General features: G+C 48.6%; 6 protein-coding genes across 6 annotated transcripts; 4 read left to right on the plus strand and 2 right to left on the minus strand.

Moving 5' to 3' along the window:
• Positions 1-350: 350 nt before the first annotated feature.
• On the plus strand, positions 351-1,340 carry HOO65_020194 (Mitochondrial arginine transporter BAC1; the record flags this gene model as incomplete). The annotated part of the gene is made up of 1 exon (XM_071000012.1): positions 351-1,340. One exon carries the CDS (start codon positions 351-353, stop codon positions 1,338-1,340), a length of 990 nt encoding a protein of 329 aa, XP_070860832.1.
• A 285-nt stretch (positions 1,341-1,625) lies between these two features.
• On the minus strand, positions 1,626-4,363 carry HOO65_020195 (uncharacterized protein; the record flags this gene model as incomplete). The annotated part of the gene is made up of 7 exons (XM_071006443.1): positions 1,626-1,752; positions 1,887-2,083; positions 2,194-2,232; positions 2,685-2,722; positions 2,784-3,486; positions 3,570-4,047; positions 4,122-4,363. 7 exons carry the CDS (start codon positions 4,361-4,363, stop codon positions 1,626-1,628), a joined length of 1,824 nt encoding a protein of 607 aa, XP_070860833.1.
• Positions 4,364-4,974: 611 nt separating this feature from the next.
• HOO65_020196 (Membrane protein) lies at positions 4,975-5,918 on the plus strand (the record flags this gene model as incomplete). The annotated part of the gene is made up of 2 exons (XM_071006965.1): positions 4,975-5,134; positions 5,227-5,918. 2 exons carry the CDS (start codon positions 4,975-4,977, stop codon positions 5,916-5,918), a joined length of 852 nt encoding a protein of 283 aa, XP_070860834.1.
• An 8,071-nt stretch (positions 5,919-13,989) lies between these two features.
• Positions 13,990-19,112, plus strand: HOO65_020197 (Fungal Zn(2)-Cys(6) binuclear cluster domain protein; the record flags this gene model as incomplete). The annotated part of the gene is made up of 3 exons (XM_071006258.1): positions 13,990-15,384; positions 15,466-15,575; positions 15,641-19,112. The coding sequence occupies 3 exons, from the start codon at positions 13,990-13,992 to the stop codon at positions 19,110-19,112; spliced, it is 4,977 nt and encodes a 1,658-aa protein (XP_070860835.1).
• Positions 19,113-19,775: 663 nt separating this feature from the next.
• Positions 19,776-20,585, minus strand: HOO65_020198 (Autophagy protein 5; the record flags this gene model as incomplete). Its single annotated transcript, XM_071000013.1, has 1 exon — positions 19,776-20,585. One exon carries the CDS (start codon positions 20,583-20,585, stop codon positions 19,776-19,778), a length of 810 nt encoding a protein of 269 aa, XP_070860836.1.
• A 1,891-nt stretch (positions 20,586-22,476) lies between these two features.
• Positions 22,477-24,598, plus strand: HOO65_020199 (Acyl-CoA dehydrogenase family member 11; the record flags this gene model as incomplete). Its single annotated transcript, XM_071006554.1, has 4 exons — positions 22,477-22,579; positions 22,649-22,865; positions 22,957-23,019; positions 23,089-24,598. The coding sequence occupies 4 exons, from the start codon at positions 22,477-22,479 to the stop codon at positions 24,596-24,598; spliced, it is 1,893 nt and encodes a 630-aa protein (XP_070860837.1).
• Positions 24,599-24,638: the final 40 nt, after the last annotated feature.

The following is a 24,638-nucleotide window of genomic DNA, read 5'->3' on the forward strand; positions in this document are numbered from 1 at the left end:
TGTGCCGTGACCTCATTCCCTTCGTTTATATGTCCGGTATCGCAGCTATGACGATGAGCCTACCAATGACGAAAACACCAAAACTCTTGATATTCTTTCACTGGATAAATTATAGACCTGCGCAATAGTTGCCATTTATTTCCTGGTACCTTGGTTGAATTATTTCATTATATCATGTTTTTGTCCTTTTTTTTTTCTTCTTTTACTTTTTACTTCCAGCTCAGAGTGCTTCCTATACACCAATTCTAGCGGACGTTACTTTTAATCTTCAAATCCCCGCTCTTCACCTTTCGCTTTCTTTTGACTACTTTCTCCGTCTGTAGCGTCAGTCTCAGCTAAGCCACAACGACATGTCTAACCAGGTCGAAGTACATCAGCCACCGAGCCACTACAAAGGCTTTGCAGCTGGCGTATTCTCAGGCATTGCCAAACTATCCGGTTTGTTTATTGTTCGACCGCCTTTTACCAAGCCTCAACAACGTGCTAACTCTTTGCCAGTCGGCCACCCCTTTGACACAATAAAAGTTCGTTTACAAACCACCAATGCCACACGCTTTAGCGGTCCTCTCCAGTGCGTAGTCCAGACCGTCCGCAATGAGGGCGTAATAGGCCTGTACAAGGGGGCTACGCCACCGCTTGTTGGCTGGATGTTCATGGACTCGGTGATGCTTGGCAGTCTGACCATTTACCGGCGTCTAGTTTCGCAGCACCTGTACAATTTGCCTCCGTCACAGCCAGGCCAGCGGGTCTTCTCAAACCTGCCAACGCTTGGCCATGGTGTGGCTGGTATCATGGCGGGTGCTACGGTCAGCTTCATAGCAGCGCCTGTGGAACACATCAAGGCCCGGCTACAGGTGCAGTACAGTGCCAACAAGGCCGAACGCTTCTACCACGGCCCCGTTGACGCTATTCGCAAAATTTACCGCCACCATGGAATACGCGGCATCTACCATGGCCTCGGTGCTACGTTGCTTTTCCGTACATCCTTTTTCTTCTGGTGGACCACCTACGATCTCTTCTCACGCTGGTTTGAGAAAAACACAAAGTTCAGTGCTCCTGTCGTTAACTTCTGGGCTGGCGGTTTGAGTGCTCAGGTTTTCTGGATCACGAGCTATCCCTCCGACGTCGTCAAGCAACGTATCATGACTGATCCCCTTGGCGGCAGCCTTAATGATGGAACACCCAAATACTCACGCTGGTCAGATGCTGCAAAGGCCATTTACCGTGATGCTGGATGGAAGGGATATTGGAGAGGCTTTCTCCCTTCGTTTCTCAGAGCTTTTCCAGCTAATGCAATGGCCTTGGTGGCCTTTGAGGCTGCCATGCGCACACTTCCTTAGACAACAGCAAAATTCAAAATCTAGACTTGGATGTGAGAGCAAATGGGATAGAAGAGATACCTACTGGTTTTAGTGATGACCTGTGATATTATGAGCATCCCAACAAACTCCACAATACAGTGTGTCCTCTACATTCATCATCATTCACAGCGCACAAGGAGAGATCACATTCTTGTTCAAAGGAAATCCCGTCTTAAGTCCCAAGATATCAAAGGGGTATTTAACTTTTTTGAATTCAAGCTCTAGAGATGCAAGTCTTTTTTATTTCAAAATGTGCTTCCACATTTACTCGTCATCCTCCTCGGCCTCGTCGTTAACGACGTTGTAGAACTTGAGCTCGTACACACCCTTGGAGGTGGCAACAACGCGCAGCCAGTCGCGGAGCTGGTGCTTCTTCAAGAACTTCTTGGTCCTAGAGGAAGAGTAGTAGTGTTAGTAGATGCGTTCCAATCCATAGGGTTCAGCGTGGCAAAACGGATCTATGCGTAGACCCCATGATGTCGACACCAGGTAGAGGACCAGATCGTATAATAGGGTGGCACATACAGGTACTTGAGGTAGCGACCAGACAGCTCGTTGTGGGCCAGAATCTCGATCTTGCCGTCGGGAGTGCCGGTGACGGAGATGATGTCGCCCAGGTTACCGACGCGGCCATCAACCTTGATCTTCTCCTGCAGGAACTTGACAAAGGCGGGGACGTCGAAGATCTTGTCGCTAGCAGGCTGCGAAGCGTTGATCACGAACTAGAAGAACAAACACCCGTTAGCCATAACCGCCCAAATGGTGCAATGGTTTGATTCCATCGCCCTATGATAGCAAATACAGGGTGATTTGTGAAAAATTGACTGCTTACCTTCTTGGTGACCTTAGGGCCCTTGACATTCTTCTTCTGCTGTATAAAAAGTATAATGATTTAGCCTACTGCTTCACGGCATTCGTCTCGACGATGATGGGTAAGACGTAGCCCAACAGCAAAGCGGTATCATGTACATACGGGAGCCATTGTAATGGATTTTAGGTCGGTATGACGGTAAAGTCGGGATTGACGATTTTGTTGGGAGATTGTAGAACGCAAAGAGGTTGTTATCCTGCGTATGAGCTTGGAAGAGTTAAAAATGTTGCGTACGCACCGAGATCACGAACAAGCCCACTTTACTGGCTCTATCCCGAAGAAAAAAAACATTTTAGTGGGGTTGGCGGGATAGTTTAGGGCATTTGTGGGTGTGGCACTACTTATGGGGCGGTGTGTGGCGCCTTGGTGTTCAGCCACAGGTGTGTGGGGGGGAGGGTGTGTTTTGTTCCCAAGATATCACAAGCAATTAATGACCCAAGATGACCACGAACGTCATACTTTGGGTCAATTTGAGCTGAGCCACATCTAACTTGATTATTAAGAGAAAGGAAACTCCAAGATTCAGCCTCATGTAAACCTCATCTGCGTACCCATTAACCCTCTGTAGGCATCGTCGACAGCTTTCCGCTTCCGCTTTTTTGTCTCCTGTTCCTTAGTTGTCGGATCAAGGTCCACATCCTGCACTCCTGGCATATTGGGCATGAAAGCCCTGATTTTTCCATCGCCATAAGCTGCATATATTGCACCATATGTGTTGGCACCACCAATAGCACTTCCCAGTGGACGGCCATGGCCCTGGGATCCTCTCCATGCAATGGCTTTGACTGTTCTAGAGTTACGGGCTCTTCGAACTGTCGTATTTCCAGGCACACGCAGTTGGGAAATAGACTTGCCAGTGTGTAATTCTAATGCAGCTACCTCGCCGCCGTTTGGAATGTATAGCACTTCACGCGACATATACGACAACCGGCCCGGTGAGACAATGAGGCTGATATTGAGTGCTTCGTTGTTTTGAAAACTTGTCTCAAATCCAACGAGGGTATTGGCGCCTGTAGCCGCATTCCAAACGCGAACATGTCTGTCCAAACCAGCAGAGACAATATAGTTGCCATCATCAGTCCATGCAAGGCCATTTACCGTATCATCATGAGCACGTGCAGAAATCCGAAAGTGGCGGGCCTTGGTCCATGGAACGCCTGACAAAGACGCATGTGTGAAATGATGCATTACTCCAAGTGTGTCTTCTTGGTCCAGCATAGCTACTGGGTGGGAGAATCTTCTAGAATCCCATATCTAAACATATATCATCCGGTTAGCTTTTACTAGTTTAGTATCACAAGTTGAAAAAAAAAAAAAAAAGTTACCGGAATGCTTACCTTGACAGTTCCATCTTCATGCCCAGAGCACAATATGCGCTCCTTTATAGGACTCCAGGCCAAAGAAAACACCCCTCCTCCATGAGATGTCATAGCCCGTGATGTTGAAGCAGTCCGTGTATCAACGAGTCGTATCTGCGGTGTTTCCATAGCACATGCTATCAAGTTATCAGTAGATACAATTGGACTGGCGGCAAAAGTGTTTATGGGCACTCTCAGATCAAATGAAGCAGACGCTTTATCACGCTCTATATCCCATTGCTTCAACGTCTCGTCATATGAGCTAGTGTGAATGATATTCTCGTCGCGAGAGTGGAACTCGATGTGTGTTACACCGCTAGTATGCCCATATCGCCTGTAGTCTGGGCGAACGCGTGAGATGGCGGTTTTAGGGCGAAAGGTAAATTCAGTTGTAAAGTCTTTACACATCTCGAGATCCCATATCTTTACTGACCCTTCAGATCCACCAGTAGCAAGGCTAGCAGTATCAACATCGAGTCAGTATTGCCAATCCTCACGATACTAGTATCTGGTAGGGTTAACAAAACTCACTATCGGCCATAGAATTTATCCACAGACAGACTATTCACACCTCCATAATGTGCCTCAAAGTCACGGGTTTTTGCTTTTAAATTCAGCTTTGAAGTAGGAGAGTTAAGCGGTACATTGAAGCTACCGTCAAAATATAAGTGTGGATAAAGCTCAAACGACCGGAGCAGGTCGTTTGTGATGTTAGCAGCGAACTGTCGGCCTGAAATTTCGCCCGTTTCACGAGCATATAGGAGTTGATTCATAGTGACAGTAATATAAGAAGATGTAGATACAATTTAAAGGGAAAAAAGGAACGAGGATAAAGTTATCTGTTAGTCCGCTAGTGTTAGACTCTAGGCACACACAAGCCAGCATTGGAAACAGGTTACACAAGAGAAATACTTCTGAAGCCTAGAGATTGTGAATTTGAAGCGTTGCAATAAAGCATCCTGGAATTTTACTAGAAAGAAGTAGGAGGTCCGTGTATTGTCAGTCCGATTTGGCTTCAAAGTGCGTACCTGCCTTCTGCCATGTCCGGCCCAACAACAAGTGGGTCAACGCCGCCGACCTCTTGAGCTGTGTCAGCCTTGTTCAAAAATTTAGTAAGGCTGAGAAGAATTATTTTTTGTCCCCAAGTTTGACCCTTTACAACAAGTACCCCCCCCCCCTTCTTAGTATTTTCCGGATAAGACTCACTCTCAAGACACTTCATGCGATAAGACATGAGTGATTGCCTCTGCTAATGTTAACATGTATCACAAGGGTCTTGAGAGGATCCAGGCTTTGATATTACCGTCTTCATTTGGTTGAAATTCTACCACAACACCAGACGTTGGGCCGACATACAAACTACAACTTTATAGCTGTTGCGAGCATGGCCCCCCAAAAAAGCGAGATGAGAAAATGCGCTGCCAAAAATGCCCTTTCTCCTTCGCGTTCTACCAGTATTGGTGAGAAGCAGGATGCCAAAGCTATCAACGAAATGCCACCTCGTAAGCGTCGCCGCCAGGCCAATATCTACGATGCAGTTGCTGGTATGTTTTTGTTATTTTATATCCCCGAACTCTTCCAAGAAAGATGCTCAAGCTGTACGAGGAAAACAAGCTAAACTAACACTTTCTTCTAGGCCTCGTAACGAGCCACCAAGGCAATGGACTAGCACACCGACAAAACGATACAACCTGGCATATGAACAATTCTGGGCAAGCGTCCACACGTCACAGTGTACTAGCCCCGCATGAAGCACTATTCCGTACCGCAAATGCGCCGGATCTGTTTGCGGAATATGACTTGTACAACTCGCACGAACGACTCTTGCCTAACACAGGGGAGGGCGTGCTACCGTCGAGCGAGCTTCTCAAAGCGCTGCATTCTTATTCTAGCAGATTTTACGATGCGCTCGGGACGCTGCCCACCGGACAACACAAGAAAGCACATTTTGTTGGTCAGAGAAACATCAATGAGCGGAGCATGGATGAGACTGCTCTCCTAGCTTTTGGCATTCTGCTAGAGGAAGCTGGACGTGAAGTGCTGGGCCAGAAGGGCGACTTGGTCTTCACTGAAGGGCGCGAAGTTACAGCTACAAAAAGCCCAAGCAAAGGTGATGCCACTGTTGCGACATCTGTTGAGGAAACAGACTCGGCCACGGTGGGTGTAGACAACGGCACTTGCAATGATGGCCAAGTCAACACTACAGTTGATCGACTATACGCAAGCATTGAACAACCGGAAAACATAGTGGGAGCGGCTGACACAGACAACCCATGGCCAAGGCGAAAGAGACACAACAAACGTCGACGGCTTGATACCATACAATAGACAAGCAACTCTACAGCCTGGCATCCTCTTTGTTTCTGGGCACTATGTTATTCTCAGCTGCTTCAGCTTTGTCTACCTCCCTATCGTCATGCAGCGTCATGACTGACACGGCTCCTTGATCCTTCTCTACATAGATTTTTGCTACTTGAGGCAACCATTTCTTACTGGGCCATGAAATGGATTCGCTAGCTCAAAAAGCCGAACCTGAAACATGGACTTTATTCTTCTTTTTTGTGGCAGGAAGAGTGACTCTGGGATTGTGAGATGAGAGAGAAGCAGCTCAGCCATTAACCAAATTATGATGGCGAAGCGGGCGCTCTTGGAGAAGACGAGTGACCGTAGGTTAGTTGATTTTCCACCGTTACCATCTTCACATGGATCATGGGTTCTGGCCCAAATGCTACTGGACGTGCAGATTTTCGCCCTACTGGGCTAGGCCTGGGCCTCAAAGCTTTTACTCTGATATTAGCAAGGATAGCCCCTAGAGCGTCGGGTAACTCGTTTCGTTGGAGCACATCAGCATAGGAACGTTGGTTGACACTGAGGCGGTGGAGGCTATTTTACAAGATACATTATTCTCTTCGTGCTGTGGGCCTAGCGTGCCCTTGGTCTCCGTGACTAGAAATATGGGCAAGGGAACAAAGGAAGACAATGTAGATACAGTTCCAAGACAGTTAGATTGCACTGCGGCACTAGATGGCTTAACCTCTACCCTTTGTTCCTTTTTCTGGACTTTTGCCGACTCAGCTCGTTCGCCTCGCCCAAACTTACAGGGCGCTGTTACAATATCCATCACTAGACATAACATGCCTCATTTGTGATTTCTTTTTCTCCATGTTAGCGTCACGCTTTCATCAATAAGCAATGCAAAACCCCACACTAATGCCTTGGAAATATCAGCTGGGAACTTGGCAGACGCAGAGATAAGAGGAAGAAGCAAAAGCCACAATCCCCCTCTCCATCCTCCCTCCCCTCTTCCTTCCTAACCTATCTATAGTCGTGATGTTATTGACCAGGGCCTATCTCGGATTAATAACCAAGGTTAGTCGTTGTGATGATGGGGTTTGGGCATGTCATGAATGAAGGGCTCTTTGAAGCAGCCCAAACGGGGCCTGAAGATGGGTGCATGGCTCAGGTATGTTCAGCTCCAGGGATCATTGGATCCTGAATGGTCGAGTAGTTACGTTATCTTGACCAGAAGGAAAGAATCTAGCAAATCTATGGAAGGGGTTCAGAAATAAATCAGAAGCGATACAAAAAAGGAAAGTCAAAAAGAGAGAGATAATTTCCAACGAAACCGGTTTAACACTTACGAAAGAATAGGTAAAAAGGAATAATGCTGAAGAAAATCATCGTTTAAAATTAGAGCTTGGAAAACAAGGAAATTGCGATGTTTGAAAAAAAGAAATAGAAAGAAACTTTTTGACGAAATACTCGTAATTCGTAATTACCTGTAACTCAGGTGTGCGTTTCCATGATTTGAAACGGGGGAAATCTTGACCTCTGCTTGATGTGTTTCTGCTTCTGTCTCGCTCTGTGAATCTTGCTTCCCGCTCCTCTGACTCGCTCTCTCTTCTCTTTGCACTGTTTACTGGCCCTTCTATTACTAAATGCCTGGAACACGCAGGCTCTCCAAATATGTGCCTGGCCCGTGAAACGGGACGGCGGGGTTGTGGACATAAAAGGGCTCATAGAAAGAACGTGACTGATGGGCTGGCTGCCAGGGAGATGGCAATTTTCAGCAAGCCATATATAGTGTTGCGTGCTGATAGGATGGTCATCTAAAACCAAGACCCTCTGTCCATCCGCGCTTTTTTAGAGGGGGGATAAGGGAAAGCTATAGCCGGGTTTCAAAGATCGAAGGTTGCAAGATTTGATCTGTCGCGCTGTGCTGTCTTGTCTGACATCTGACGTTGGTGTTGAGCTCAATCTACAAGCTGCCCTACCCGTGTCAAATACGAACTGTCTCCTGCTTAATCCACCAAGCAATAAAGCCAAGCCAAACACGCGGAGGAAGAAAAAAGCCAGGAGTGCGCATGGCCACAGCATAGCAAACTCAACTAACAAGTGCAGCAGTGGCACGGCATCAGCACAATTGCGTCAACAAGGTCTAACTGGACACACGAACGACGAGACAAGAAAAGAATGGCAGTTCCAGAAGCCCACGCAGCCTTTCCTGTCTTGTCTTGTCTTGTCTTGTCTTGTCTTGTCTTGTCTTGTCTTGTCTTGTCTTGTCTTGTCTTGTCTTGTCTTGTCTTGTCTTGTCTTATGTTTCTCGTGTTCAAGGAGAAGGGCTGCAGCAGAGAGACACGTCAGCGCAATGATGCCTTTACTCACGAAATGTCTTGCCTTTAGGAAAGCCACCTGTGAACACGAGACAGAGACATCCAACACACCTTAGAGAGATTGGGGTACATGGGATCTCCACTTTTTGTTCCTTGTTTGGAGCACAGCAGGACAAAACTGCAGTTGCTCCCCTTATTTGCTTGACAAGAAAATCCCAGGATGCGGACGCATGGAAAGAACGGAGAAAGGAAACACAAGATTGAGCAGGCAAGAGCGGAGGAAGACGGAGGACAAACAGGATGACGGAGATAACCAAGAGAGACCAATAGAAAACATGCAACCAGAAACGTTGTTGACTTGATGCTCCTTCCCCTTTCTCTCGTTTGCTCATTTCTATTGATTTTGGTAGCTACCTACTCCACTACCATACATCAGATAAGCCAAGTTGCGATGTCCCCTTGTTTTCGAGACTTCTCTCGCTACCTCGCTTCTGCAGGTCCCTTAAATTTTCTCATTTTTTTGCGTCCTTCTCCCTCGTTCTTCGCCTCTTTATTTTGTCTTTCCAGGCCAGGGCATGTGAGCCAAAAGAGCAGAGAAAATTAAAAGGGTTGGTAGAGCAGATTTTGTCGATGCCCTTTTTTTTAAGATTGTGCGAGGAGCCTTGCGGGCGAGCGGAGTGGCTTTGGCATACGACGTCAGTACTTCCACATGCGCACAACACAACAACATCCGCTCTACACCTGAACTTGTATCATGGTTCCTCTTGAGAATGAACCAAAAAGAATGGTAACCCAAGAGGAATAAATGGGATGAGTCACATGCCAAAGAAAAAAAAAAAAAAAAAAAGACGTCTCCTGATTTCCCACTACTGCCAGCCGTTTTCCAAGAAACAAGGAAGCACCATGCTAAGAGAGGGCCGTGGATCGTAGGGCTTTTATGTCTACAGTAGCGTGAGGACCAAGAACTTCTTATATGTCAATTTTTGCAAGTGCAAGTAAAGGTACTTCCAGATGGCTGATATACTGCGCTTTTTTGGGAAGGACAATGTATATATACCTGTAGTCTGATGCTGGTATGTTCAACCTGCCTTCCCACCCGACGATCGTTTACTGGAGACGAGGCGGCAAAACAGCCTCTGAGCAAGATGGGAGTGCAATAGCAGGTGACAATGACGCGAGACAGGCTGGTGGCTGATTTTGTCCCCCAAAGGCAAAAGCTCCGAGCCCAGCTGTCCCAGCTGCACATGAAGCTCAGAGCTCGGGCAGTCCAGTTATTTCCCCAAATTGTCTTCCTTTTCTAGGAATATATCCCCATGCCGTTATCGCTACCTATGGCTCCAGCTGCATTATTCGTATGCTATAGTTGTGCAAGCTCGTGTCTGTAATTGTTGGCCTGTTTGCGCTATTCCCTAACCAGGGAAAGCGAAGAAAAAATAGAATAAAACAAAAGAGTCTAGGGGCCTGTAGCACACTGTAGAACTAGCTAGAATAGCTTCAGGGTTCTAAAGTCTTCCTACCGTACTCTTACTTGGCCAAGGGAATCTTTATTTCACGGGGCTAGCTGATTGACGTGACATCCCATCCCTAAATCAGGAGGATAGTAGCGCCGCTGTCCAGCCAGAAGACTCGGTATGTACGCACCTGCAATACTAGACCCTCCCTAAAATTGAGGAGGTGCAAATAAGTCCGAGTCTCGGCTCGACCCGCCCCAAGCCAGAATTCTGGCTAGAACTTGTGCGTAGTTATGTCGCTTATTGGATGCGAGCGCACAGATGTCTGTCTACCTGCTCTTAAATCCAGCCTTGTTCTTTTTTGTGCTTGTCACATCACTATTCAGACGACAAAATACACGTAAGTTTAAGCTTGGCTATAGAGCAATGTTTTTATGTAATGTCGCATCGTCGCTATATTGGCTCTATGTGCGTATGATTCTTAAGTATAGCCCCCGTTTGTAGCAGATCTTCATCTTGCATAATAACGTGCTGATCTTTTTATGCAGCCGACGCTCTCAAGCATGCGAGTTTGCTGTTTTCTTAATGGCATCTTGATCTAAATTCTATGTTGATACACGCACGCAACAAGCAGTTGATCTCACCTCTAAATTGCCTCCCCGCGTCCCCCGCGTCACGCTGCGGCTTCATGAGAAGAAAACAACACGTCACATAAAAAGGCACCCAAGCGTCGCAAGTCACTCAAACGGCGCGTGGTCACAGTGGATATGATACGCTATGCATTCTATCCGTATTTACCTGCATATGTGGGCTTCTGATTGGCCAGGCCTCTGGGCTTCTTTCGAGCACTAGCCAAAAATGGAGCAAATTGTGTGGTCATGCATTATCTTCCTGTCTTCTATTTGTATTTTGACTCTCTGTCTTTAGCTTCGCCGGCCCTGTCTCACTCGAATGCTACCGTAAGCGTCACTCAACTCAATATTTTCGTGAGCGTGCTTGCTTGCTGGAAGAAAAACCCAAAGGGCCATACCAGTAGCCGCTGATGTGTGGGTATGTGTGCATAATGCGAGGTCTCTATGTACTATAGCATCACATATATCACTTGCCCTTTCTCCTGCAAGCCAGCCCAACCACAAAAATATGTGTCCTTGTCTGCAGCTCATGTCAAGCCAGACACACAAATGACATCACAAAAGCGAGGACAATGCGTCTGTGGCTCACGCTAAATTCTGCCCCCTTTGCAGCTTTCAATTACTAACCCTATCAAGTGGCTGCATGTGCAACCCTAAGTACTTGCACCCCACTATCAATTCACAGCGCAGTTGCTTGTTTTGCTGCGACTATTGCCTCGGACTGTGACTAAATCAATCTGAGACAGAGGATGGATTGTCATATTCTGAGACACGCAGCCAGAATGCCAGCAATGTCTTCTTTTACTTTTCCACGTACTTCTAGTTTTTCCGTGTTCATCTGGGCTTCCAAAGTACAGACATGAGACTTTTAACGTTGTGTACACTGTATTTACGTTGCGTCTGTGCAAGTGTTGGCTCGGTTCTCTGGCTCTCAGGGCCAAGTGGGACGGGAGGACAGCAAGGTTACTTGTTTTTATCGCAGAAACGAAGAGCCAAAGAACCAGAGGGCTTGAGATTCCACATAGGGACGACTGCGGCACACCAAGCCTCCGTTCCTCCCTTAACTACAGCCGAAATAGACACTATGGTCGCTCGGGAATACAGTAGCGAAGAAATGCTAGCACCCGCTGGCCTAGCTGGCACAAAGAAGATAGGAGATGACCAAACAACAAAAAGTACCACCTGGCCGCCCATTGCAGAAGACCAACGCGTGTATGCGTGAATACAGAGGGCTTAGGCACCGCTGTTTGAGCCGAGATACTTCGATTGGAGGCGTTTGGAGGTACTGCCTAGGTACTGAGGATGGAGTCTGGATGTACCAAATACATATTAAACGGCATGCAAATGTACTTGTGTGCTACATAAAGGAGAGAGCCTGTGATTCGTATGCCGTGCTACCTGACACACGTACCTGCGAAGGAGATTGGAGAACATATTGACATAAGATTTCTCCAACTCCCGAGCCTCGCCCAACGTGTTTGCTTGATGCCTGCCTGTTTTGCGTAGGTAACTGATTGTTGGGGTGTTTGTTGTGTGCAAGTATGCTTTTTGCGTCCTATCCAGCTGTCTATTCCGCGCCGTATATCCTGGATAGTATTGAGCTGGCTGGCCACCCCCATGCTTGAACCAGCTAACGGCTGACAAGTGCCCTTTATTTTCTTTCCTTTTTGTTCTACGGACGGGGGGGGGGGGTTTTTATTTCCATACACTTGATCTTTTGCCTTCCTTATTGCTGCCTCAATTCCAAGATCTTTCCCAGTGGCCCTAGCTCCCAGCTTCGCACACGCCTGAAGTCGTAGACTAGATGCGGAATAGGGAAAAAAAAGCGCCATTTTTTTTTTGCTCTAGCCATTTGAGGCCAACAAGCACAGCGAATAAAAGTACAATTCTTTTGTTCTCTGTAACAAGCTGGCCTAGAGAAAACAGGGTCTAGGCCCGCCTTGGAGACACCCAATCAAAGCGAATGCCTTCGCTATCTTGCGCCGCATCTGTACAGAAATACAGAGATAGGGCCCTTGACGCCAAATTTAGGCTCGTACTGGTTCGTCTTTCTTTGAGGCCTTTTGGGTTAGCTTGACCTGATTGTTGGGCCAGGGTCCGTTGATCTATGTAAGCTAGCAAATTTGGGACGGGCAGCGCAAGAAGCGACGCTCCAAGCCTAACGTGAATCTGTCTACGGGCTCCTGAGATGGAACTGCTGTTCATTTATCCCGCTTACGGCGCTGGAACGCTGGCTTTGGAGAACAAGTAACTACGATGCAACTAGAAGAAGAGGGAAGGAGGGTGAGGGCGGAGTGGAAAGAGCAGACAGGAAAAGAAAGGGAAAGACGAACAAAACGCCCTTCCTTGTCTGTTTTGGGTCCGAAGCTGGCAGGAATCTCTCACCAGCCATCTCATCTGGCTTCGCCCGAAGGAGTAGGAGCCTTGTATGAGCCTCGCCTTTTTCTCTCCCCGACTACATTACATGTATATCTATAATTGTGGTGAAGGCAAAAACAGAGCACAGCTCGGTATGACATGGCGCACTGCGCACTTGCACAAAAAGTGCTGGTCAGGGGAGCCAGAGCAAGAGCTATGTTGAAGAAGCCCTCTTCTTCTCTTCTTCTCTTCTTCTCTTGTTCTCATTATTTTCCTTTTTTTTTCTTTCTTTTTTTTTTTTTTTTTTTCTCACAGGCCATCCCCCCCACCTTCCTCTTCCCCTCTGCCCTTCCTTCTCTCTCCTCTCCCCCCTTCAAAAAGGAAAGGACGATCATTTTTGATCCACATCACCCCTCTGCTTTATTGGCTTCAAGTTTCCGTCTCTTGAGCTTCCTCGCCGTTCATGCTACCAGGCTTTTCTATCCCCACCCCTCCCCCCAGTCTACCCTTGATTGGATATTTGATATCGAAAAAGAGACGAGAGAAAAAGGCAGAAAAGAGCGAGCCAGACAGAGGAGCACTGACCAAGTCTTGAATTGGTCAACATTTGACTTGCTGTTTTGTCCCAAATTTCTTCTTTCTCTTCTGCTTTTCAATGAACCGAACCCCTTCGGGTACTTTCCTTTTGTTCGTCGCTGGACCCATCCATCCTTGGCTTCAGGTTCTTTTTTTTCCTTCTCCTTCTCCTTCCCAGCGCAGTTACCCGTGGAATCAGTGAGCAAGTGGTACATTTTGATACCTGACAACCTGCCTGCCCTCTATCTGCCACTCATCTGCCACCCACAATCGCTGTCACTTGCCACTGTTGCCCAGCACTTGCGGGCTAGGTACCTCAGCTGCACAATACTTGTTACGGGTTTCTATGCCCAGTGTACTGCTATAGCCAGTGATAGCTCAACTTTCTCCAGGCCGGGCTGCCCATATTATTTCCGAACATACCTTTTTTTGGGTCATTTGTCCGCTCTGTTCTCAAATATTCTCCCTTCCATCATTTCTCTTATCCTCTCCTTTCACATCCAAGTCACGCCTGCACATCTACACACCACCACCATCCAAACACACCAGCACTACCCACACTCTAGTGCGCATATACACGCACATTATTATTTTTCTTGTCCTACAATACTCTTCTTCCCTCTATTTTGTGCCTTGTGCTCCCCCTACAAAAAGAAACAAAAATACCGCCGTTAGTCTGCAGCGCCCCTTCATATGTGCCTGCTTCGCACTTGTATCTATTCTGGCTCACTCATTTATATAAGGGCTCGCTCCAAATCCCTAGCTCGCTATGGACATCGGCCTTCCCCCCTCCAAGCGCGTCTGCTTAGAGTCTAACAATAATTTGCCGTGGCCGTCTGGAAGCCAATCTCACGCTCGTTCTCGACCGTCGTTGTCTCCTGCACATCACCAACCTCCACAGACAATATCGTCATCGTCGTCAACGTCACACCCACCGCCGTCTCACTCGCATTCCCATTCTCACTCTCACCCGCACCCCCATTCGCACCCCCACCATCCACATTCTACTCCTGTCCAGCATTCCTCGTCCCATCAGCACCTACCGCCGCCGCCTCACCATAACCACGGCCACCCCCATTCTGTAACGCCCTCCTCGGCCCACCATCCGCAGCAACAGCCACCAACCTCGTCATCCCAGGCGCAATACTACCATTCGCGCCAGCCTGAGCAATCGCCCGGTCCGCAGCAACCATCCCACCAGCCGTCTCATTCTGCCTCTCCCTCAAATTCAGGTCCCTCTCATCACACTCCGCCTCCGACCCAGGGTGTCCCGCCCTTGCACCCGGGCCCATTGTCACTCTCTACTCACCTAAACCCGGCTACCTCTCCCCATGGCCTCTCAGGTCACCATTCTAGCCAGTCGCCGTACCAGTCTCAGTCAGCCCATCCTCATCACGGAACACCCCTTGGTCCATCTTCGCATCACATTCCTTCTCCGATAAAGTCTGAGGGCCGTCAGCCGTCCAAGCTTGTTGGGCACCAGCACCAACACCACAGCGACGACACCCACTCTAGTGCACACCGAGATCTGTCGCAGCAGACTTCTCTGCCTCCATCCTCTCAACAGCAGCAACCGCAGCAGTCTGCTTCAAACCAAGGCCACCACAACCAACAACCTCTGCACCAGTACACAGCCATCAAAGACACCCACCGTTCTTCGGCACCGCCTATGCCTCCTACAGCGCCGCAATATATCCCGCCACACTTTCAAGATGATCGTGGCCAGCCGCCACAGCCACAACAACAATCGCAGCAGCTAGTGCAAATGCAGCAACCGCCATCCTCGCAACAACAACAGTCACAGTCACAGATGCATCTGCAACAATCGCAGCAGCAGCAGCAGCAAAGAATGGACTCGATGCCACCTCCAACACCAGTAACTGGGCCGCCTCAGTCTCTTCCCGGTGTTGGTGCCATGCAACCGGCTACTATGCCGCCCCATTTAGCCTCATACGAAGACCCTAGGCGACAACAGCAGCCTTCATTCCACGGCCATCAACCAGGCCCTCCAGGTTCACATCATGATGCCTACCGTTCCTCTCATCAAGCATTTGCCCCCCAGAATCCCATGATTCATCCGATGCCCTATCCCGAATCGTATGCCCCAGAGTTTACCGTCCAATCTACAGTGACGGGAAAGCGGAAAGCAAACAGGGCATCTCAGGTAAGCAACACCACCCGGTTTGAAATCATTTTTCTGTTTGTAACTTGATTGAATGGCATACTTACAAGCCATACTATACAGGCCTGTGACAGTTGTCGCACACTCAAGGCTAAATGCGATGAGACAAAGCCTTGCAAAAACTGCAAAGAAAAAGGGTTGGAGTGCAAATACCGCGACCCTGTCCCCAAGGCGTAAGTTCAACCAGGATAAAATGAAACATGGTAATCTGCATCTACTAACAGATGGCTCTATGTAGTGCCGACAAGGTGCAAACCGATATTCTGGAGGGAATTCAGTCCATACGTGACATGATAACTAGCATGAGCGAAAAGGCTACTAAGACGGATAATGAGCTTAGGGTCATAAAAAAATACCTGACCCGACGCGATCCTGGAATTGACTTTAAAAAAGAAGACGATCAAGATAATGACTTGATGGAACTCGACGAACCTGCGCCTCCGGGGCGCAGAGAATCGGAACACCGGCTTGATGAGCGACTCCCCTCTACCCAGCCTAATGCGCGCCGAAATGGCCAATCTGAGCCTGCACCAACCACAAGAGATGTCCCTAATGAGATGACGTCTACGGTAAAGATACGGCCGTCTCCCCCTCCATTCAGTCTTGACCCCAAGCTTGAGGGTCCTGCGGATGACGAGAACAACACTTCACAGGATGATGAGGTTGAGGCCGAGCCGGGTCCCGTGGTACGACCAGGCGAGCCCTCCATTCCCCCTGATCATACCACTGGAGCTGGACATCTTCTTGATTGGCCTGCAATTAAGGAAATAGTCGCGGATATCCTGCCTGAAGTGAAGGTAAAGTTCACTAGTGAATACCCCATACGCCAGGAGGAAGCTAGAGGAATCCTCAGAATTCATGGACGCGGAGAGGGGCGTGATACGGGTGTTCCTAGTAATAGGAACAACATACCCGTAGCCAACGCTAGTGGTGATCAGAACGATAATTCCTCTTTGAACGCTGGCACGCCAAATCCTGGCATCAACAGCAATGGGAATACCGCTACAAAGAGCTATGCTGCTGGAAATTCAACCCGCAATTTGGGCATAAGTGTCAGTATCAACACAAACACAAATGCAGGCACTAGTACGCCTGGAAACTCTAGTGCCATTGACCAAGGTAGTTTCGAGTACGATGATGGTGATTATGAACTAGATTCACCGAACGATGATCGCTGGGGCTATGCGGGTCCTCCAAGCCCGATGAACTCCTTCGATGGCTCTCACCTAACGCCGCGATCCCCTAATGCCCATATTCTGGGGAGCATGGATCTTGAGCCTGAGACCATGGTTAAGATGGCATGTTCTTTTATCGAAAACATCCTCAACATGCATCCTATTGTCCATGTTACCGAAATCCGCATGATGATGCAGGTTTTCCTCGATACTCTTCCCAAGGTCCCTAGCTCAGCACATCACGTTGCCCAGTCCATGGAGGACAGGAGTATGGCAAACACCCCTACAGGAACCGAGAGCGTCTCTGGCGGCACCAAGAGAAAGAGAGTGGATCAGAAAGCTGTTATTGGCGGCAAGGAAATCCAATTCCATCTCGAGGTGCCTATCCAGCCACGTTATGGTAGACCAGCCCGGACGATCTCCAATGGTCTGGTCCTCGTGATTCTTGCTCTCGGGAAGATTTGTCTAAGCCGAGACTACATTCATGACTTTGTGCCAGGCGATGTGGCTGGCCCTGTCACTGCAACTTCCCCGTCTATCACGCGCAATGACCACCTTTCCGGCGCTGGCTGCCAACAAAGCTCTCCCTCAGAGACTTCCAGTGACCACCGCGCTGCGGGTTCACCAGCGAACGGCTCTTTCCGTAGAGCTTCTGCAGCAACGCCGGCTGGAAAGGCAAACACATCTCCAACTCGCAACATGGATGCTATTCCCGGATTAGACTATTTTGCAATGGCTTTGGACATTATTGGCTCCCAGATGGGCGGCAACACACTGAAACACGTTCAGGCCAACGTTTTTGCTGGCCTGTATTTTGGACAACTTGGAAGGGTCATTGAGAGTCATGCCTACATTGCAGCAGGCTCGACTATTCTTCTCAATATCATGCGTCCTAGCTTCAATCGCATGCGCGAGCTCAAGGCGGGAAGCAAGTTTCCGACAAAGCTGCGCGACAATCAGCTCATCTTTACGTTCTGGACCTGTCTGCAACTCGAAAGCGACATTGTTGCTGAGCTCCCACGTCAGCAATCTGGGATTCTGGCTTACGATGGGACCCTTCCGTATCCCAACCTGATGTTGATCACTGACCCAGAGTTAGGCCCTTTTTCGGACCCAGTATTCGAGAGTTATATGGCACAGCTGTACTTGCGCCGCCATCTTAACCAGATCCATCGCATGTTCTATGGGCCTAATGCGAAGCCGGCATTGGATCCAAATAGCGACTTTTACGATGTCAAGACTGCCCAGTCTCGGGTGGGTGATATGCTTTGGGTTGGGCCCAACTTCAAATTCGATGAGGATGACCCGCCGGCAGGCGATATCCTGACGGCCCGTTTACGCGCCAAATACTGGGGAGCACAGGTCATCACATACCGCCCCTTTGTGAAGCAAATCCTGGACTTTGGAGTTAACCGTCGTCGGGGCCAAACCTATTATCCAGTGAATGAATTTCGACCCGACATCCAGGCGCCTACAATTCACCCCACAACATCTTCATACGAGGGTATTGATGAGCAGATTAAGCTTTATGCCCAACGTGGCATCCGTGCTCTGGTTGAAAGCACGCAGGCCTTCCACAATCTCGGTGACGAGAGACCTATAATTACCAACGTTTTTGGGACGGCTCATGCCCAGTGGGGAAATATGCTTGTTCTTGCAGCCTGCTATCGCGACAGCTTTTTATCTAAGCATGTTGACCCTGAAAATCTGCTGATTCTCATGGACAAGACCCTTGCCTTCCTCCACCAGAGTGCTTGCTCTACAAGCGCCTTGGCGATCGACCGCCGAATTCTCAAGCATGTGAGGCATATGATCTTTGGCGAGGCACCACCCACCTCCAGAGACATGATTCTTGCTACGCGCAAAATGAATTTGGCTGTGATGAACGCTTCAACAGGTCGCAGACATGACTGGATGCCGAAGGAGTCTGCAACTTCGGGGCGGCCTCCACCTAAGCAGGGATTTGTCATGTTTAGCGGTTTTGACGGTAGTGTGCGCATCTTGGAGCCTAGTCAGATCACCGGCGGAAGGTTGTTTATGGATGGCAATCAGATCATGGACGGCGACCATTCCTTGAATGGCAGTTTGACCATGAATGGTAGTCAGTTTTTGAACGCCAGCTTTCTGATAGATGGTAGTCACTTCCGTGACGGCATTATCACTATGGATGGCAGTCAAATCATTATCAACAGCCAGAATATCGGCGATGGTCAGATGATGAGTGTGGAGCAGATCATGAATCCCAACGTCATGATGAACAGCAACATGGACATGGGCGGCAACATGAACATGAACATGGCACCGAATATGAACATGAACGGAAGCATGGATATGGGCAGTCGGCAAATGCCAAATGGGCAGATCATGAATGTCAACCCGAACATGAATATTAACTCTGCCATGAGCATGAGTCCATCCATGGGTGTGAACATGAGCATCAATAGCCATCCCCATACGTCTATGAACGCAGATCCGAACATGATGCCGATGGGCTCGTTGGGCCAGGGAATGCACCACAGTTTTGGGCAGTCCTGATGGCCTTTTTTTATTTTTCTTTTCTTTTCCCTCGTTGAGTTGCTTTTTCCCTCCTACTTCTTGCTATGGGTGTCAGTAAACAGTTGGCTCTGCTGGTTTACGTTGCTTGTTGCTTTCTGGTTTTCTTTGTTGATTTTTCAATCTCTTTCGTTCCTTTGCCTTTTTCTTTTTTGGTTTTCATCTACTTTTGCCATTTATTTACGAGAGCTTGGACTAGACTTAGTCTCTTTCCTACTCTCGTGATGTGATATCTTCTCTTTGCTTGCCTTGGACCTACACAACACAATGGCCCATTTGTCTTGGACGCTTGTTCGGTTTTTATATCTCCTTTGTGTCTTTGCCTTCTTGCGCCCTTTTTGTCTTCGCCTTCTCTTGGATTTGCATTTTCACTCGTTCCGTTCGTCTTTTCCCTTTTTGTTCTTGTACTGTTCTCTTTTGGTAGCGTCTCCATCGGATTTTTACTGTTTATCTTTTCATTTCATATGTGGCCGGCCATGTCATTCATACTCTCTTTCTCGCAATATAGCCACTACGTGTCTATGCTCCCCATTATTGTGCCCTGTGGTATAAATATAGCAGTTGTGCATGTGTTTATAGTAGTTCGTAGTCGTCGTTAATGTTGGCTCTGATATATGTGACAGCCTCTGTGTTTCATCCTTTCCCTTAGAACAGCTGGACGACTAGACAAATCCAGCCGTCGGGATATGCAGCCTCCTTCATCAACTCACCGACTGGTGCTGCAAACGGCACTGGTGCCCCGTGCATGATTACTTCTCCGTGAATCGGGTCACGTGAGCTGGGAAACAGTGCTGGCAGGACGTTTTTGAGGGCTGTACCTAGTGTCTGTGGCCGTCGATCGGGAGTGGTCGATGGTATGAGCGTCTGCACGACTTTAAAGGTACCGGCAGTCGTAGCAGCATTGCCCGCCGTAGCATCTGGAGGCTTAGGAATGGGTTGCGAAGCGGTGGTGGTTGGGACGTAGATGCGTATAGGCACATGGCGCAAGGCCGTCGGCGCGTTGAGTAGGATTTGATTCACCTTCGTGAAGGCGGCTAGGTCGTTATCCCGCACAGCAGCCCAAAGTGCCGTGGTGTGGTCCTTGCTCATCTTCATGATCTGGTTTGCGTTGCCGTGGCGCACGAAGTCAGCCTCCTTGACGGAATTGAGGAAGGTGTCGGCAATGTCCCAGCTCACGCCATCGTGCACCGTTAAACGCCACGGAAGGGCAGGTTGATATAAATCGGCTAGGAGGCCGAGCGGAAGGTTTCGTAGTAGTAGCGTCTCGTGGTGGAAGCTGCTACATGACCGTTGGAAGAAGACGGAGAGTCGTGGGAGGAGGAGTGCGAGGTAGCTGAAGCGCGGGACAGAGATGACGAACGGCTTTGTTGGGTGATCTGGATGCGTTATGAGGAGCGGGATCCGCTGTGCCCAAAGTCGCCGCGGCAGAGATTCTGGTGTGGAGGGAGTCGACATGGCGAGGAGGAGGAAAGGGGACAGAGGGAGGGAGGGGAGGGGAAGGCTGAGTGAGACAAGGGTTGATCAAGATGCACACCACAAAGGAGCACAAGTCAAAAAGTAGTAAGCCGAAAAAAAGCTCAAGACTGTAGGAAGAGAAGTTTGGTTACACAAACAGTACTAGCAATGGCCAAAGGAAGCAAAGCCTGACTTGTAAGATGAGGCTTTGAAGCCTTTGGCGGGGAGCCTATGATTCGACAAAAACGGCGTTTGCTATCGATAAGCAAGATAATGAACCATAACTGGCTGTTTCCTTTGGTCAGGACAGCCACAAACCCAGTCCCACTTCCATCTTCAAGCGTGGCGCACCAGCTTCGCAAGCAAAAGATCCTAGAAAAACAAAGCGAGGCCAGACAGAGCAAAGGAACAAAAAAGTGAAGAGAAATATAAGAGGAATAAACTTTGGCGAAGCTTGCTTTGGATTTGGCTGGGGTGTTGAAATCTTCAAGCCGTGCGCGAGGACGACCGGGCAGATCCTATGGTCACAGGCCAGACAATGAAGCGCGCAGAGAGGTTCCTTTGGCATTTCTCCCCTGCCTGGTAGAGTTGTATTTGTTTTCTAGTATCAAGGGGGAGGAGCAGGAGAGGGGGAGGGTCGGTTCAAAGGATAATAGCACAGTAGCATACGCAAAGCCTTGTACATCCCTGGTACAGCACCCTGTACCAAGCCTTGTACTGGGCCGTGGCCTTGCTGAACGGTTCACGTGTTGCTGTATATGTAGCTCTGTATTTCACTGCTTAGAAAATCAATTGCTTATTTTGCCTATTGGCCCTCTTCCTTCTCGCCTCGCTCTCGTCGCTTTTTTCTCTCCTGTCCATTTCCTCTTCCTTCTCTCCCCCTTTAACCAAGGCAAAGCAAGAGCAGCCTAGACTTACGTTCTCTCTGTACTCGCACCTCGCTCTTTAGTGCTTGCAACTACTTTTGTGCAGGATTCAGGAACGTAGCAAGCTCTTTGTTTCTTGTTATTTTTTTTTTCTTCAGGAGCATGCATATACGGATGGATCGGAGGGTCAAGGCGAGGAGGAGAGAAGAAGAAGGGCGAGGGCATGAGATAGAGAAAACTAAGCAGAGTTCGAAAGGCAGGCACAGCTGGATGAGAGAGTAAACACAAGAAAGGTATGCGAGACACATGATTAGGTTGAATAGGGATGAATGAAATGTGCCTTATCGAGTCATGTCTGTATCAACAGAACAAGAGAGCTGCCATGCTGGTTAATTAATATCGAATTTATCGCCACATGTCTTTATATTTTTGCATCTTGGGCAAGTGACAATCGCTCTTGCCACATGTACGCTCTTTAAGCTATCACCCCCAACAAACAGTTGCGCAAGAAAGGGCATAAAATGCTACATTAAAAAAATCGCAAAAAGGGGGGAAGGCACGAAAAGAACAAAGGCAAGTAATTGCCTTCTCTAACAATGAAGGCTTTTTTTTTCTTTTTTTCTTTTTTTCAAATTTCTTTCCAATTTCTTTCCCTGTGACTCTCTTCGCTTCCCTTCTTCTCTTTTAATAATTTTTTTTCCTTCTTTTCACGATATATCCTGCATCACGAAGCCTCAACTTGGCTACTCAATCTTCACACTGCTCATTTCTAGCTTTCCCCAATTTCTTCCCTACTTTTTACTTTTTGTCTAAATTGCTAAAGCAACTACTTTAAATTCCTACTTACATCCATCCCGCCAAAGACAAAAGCAAAGGCCAGCCTAAGCCCGCGCTACGCTATAATAAACGCTAGCGGAGCGGCCCTCTGTGTTCATCTCGGCTCTCTCCTCCCTAGGAACCGAATTTGTCCCTTGACTACTTTTCCTTCAGTTTCCTTTTTGCAGCTTTCCGTCTGCCTGAAAGCCATGGAATCTTGCTGCAGCTCCAGTGATTCTAGTTTCTACCAGGAGACCCCAATACTGGAGAATCAGTACTACGACGACGTTGTCTTTCAGCGAGCTCTCAACCGTACGCTACCAACCCACATGGGTTCCTCTGTTTTCCTGCTACCAGTCCACTGACTTTTGTTCTCAACAGTCTTCGTCCCGCAAAATCTCGTTTCAGACACCCGACCAGATCTCGTCCAACTCGGACGTGACGTCATCGCACCAAGTGTCTTCGAATGGATTACCGATGCTGAGCGCAACACACCGTATATCAAAGAAAATAGCCATGATACCCTGAGCAACTCGGATTCACAGGTGGTCATGGGGGAGGGCTGGCGGCAACTACAGGCATTCGGCCAGTCTCGTAGGTAAGTGTCAACCTGTCAGCTATTACATATCGTCCCTACAACAGGACACCCCCCTCCAGAAACGAATGTATGACTAACTCCATGTCACTAGATTCGTTGCGTGTGGCTATGACAATAAACGAGGTCCGTTTGACCGTGTCATACAATTCCTAAGGTATGTGCCCCCCTCATTTGCCACTTGCCCCAATGTCACCTACCAATCCTAATTCGCAACTTCACACAGGCTTCATCTCTGGGAGGCTTCAACCGCCAATGTCACATACCCCTCCGCAATGCAAGACGGTGCTGCCCGACTTCTCCAAAAACATCTCTCAAATCCGGCTCTCGACCCTACCCGCCGCAAAGTTTTCCAAAATACCTTTGAACACCTCACATCACGAGACTCCTCATCAGCTTGGACTAGTAGCCAGTGGCTGAGTGAGCAATCAAGCGGCAGCGATATTTCAGACATAGAAACCATAGCAACCCCTACAAACGAACCGGGCGTTTCCAGCACAGAAGAGAAAGTACCTCTGGGACCATGGAATTTATCAGGTTTCAAGTGGTTCTCCAGCGCAACAGACTCGCAAATAGCAGTCGTGCTAGCGCAAACTGATAAGGGTCTCAGTGCATTTCTAGCTCCCATGCGCCGCGTCAACTCTGCCTCCCTCTCTGCTGAAATCAACGGTGTTCGTATATCACGACTCGAAAATAAAATGGGCACGCGTCCGCTGCCCACAGCAGAGCTAGAACTCGACGGAATGCGTGGATGGCTGATTGGGGAGGAAGGCCGCGGGGCTGAAGAGATTGCCGTCATCCTCAATATTACTCGTGTGCATTCAGCTATTGCTGCAATGGGCTATGTTGGCCGTGGCCTCGCTATAGCTAAGGCCTATGCCCGCGTACGCACGGTCCGTTCACCCCGAGGCAAACGCATGTTTCTGGCCGAAAACAGCTTGCACCTCAACACTCTAGCTAATATGACGGCGGAGTACCAAGGTCTGATGCTTTTGAGCATATTTTGCGCATATGTCCTGGGTCTAGATGAGCACCAGGATACTTTCGACGCTAAGGCGGCAGCCACTTCCAACCCAGTCCTGGCCACACTCACACCACCACAAAATCTTATAACACCACTCCTACGCGTTTTAACGCAGATCACCAAGGCATATGTGTGTAAAAATGCCATTCCCATTCTATACTCGTGCATGGAAGCCATGGGCGGCGCTGGATACCTAAACAACGAGGAGTCTGAATACCTCAATGTGTCTCGCATTTACCGTGACTGCTGCGTGCTCGCTATCTGGGAAGGCACCACCGATGTGCTATCAGCCGACTTCATCCGTGCTATGAAACATCCCCAGACTGGTGCTGCATCAGTGGCTGCACTAGACTTTGTGATATCCAAGACCTGGGACACTGTCAAAGACAAATGGGACATTGACTACCGGCCATCTGTGGCATGGGAGGACGTCAAACGGACACTGGCCAATAACTCAGTAGAAGAGGTCATGGCTCTAGCGCGTAATCTGCTGTTTGAAACGGCGGAGCTGCTAATCGTGCTGCTTCTTAAGATGGCTGCACAATCAGAGAAGACATCAGCAGCTAAAGATATCTTCTCAAGGTTCGTAGAAGGCAAGCGGTTGGACACCGATGAAAAGCTGAGGTCCTGGAGCGTAGTAGAAAGACTGGCGAGAGATCAAACCGTTGTGTACGGAAGCGTTGTCGATGAGGATGTTCAGCCAAGATTGTAGGTAGACAGAACTATTTAAATGAAAACTTGTGCCATGGAGC

This window comes from Ceratocystis lukuohia, assembly GCF_044167205.1.
Source record: "Ceratocystis lukuohia strain C4212 chromosome Unknown Supercontig2_pilon, whole genome shotgun sequence".
Lineage (NCBI taxonomy): Eukaryota > Fungi > Ascomycota > Sordariomycetes > Microascales > Ceratocystidaceae > Ceratocystis > Ceratocystis lukuohia.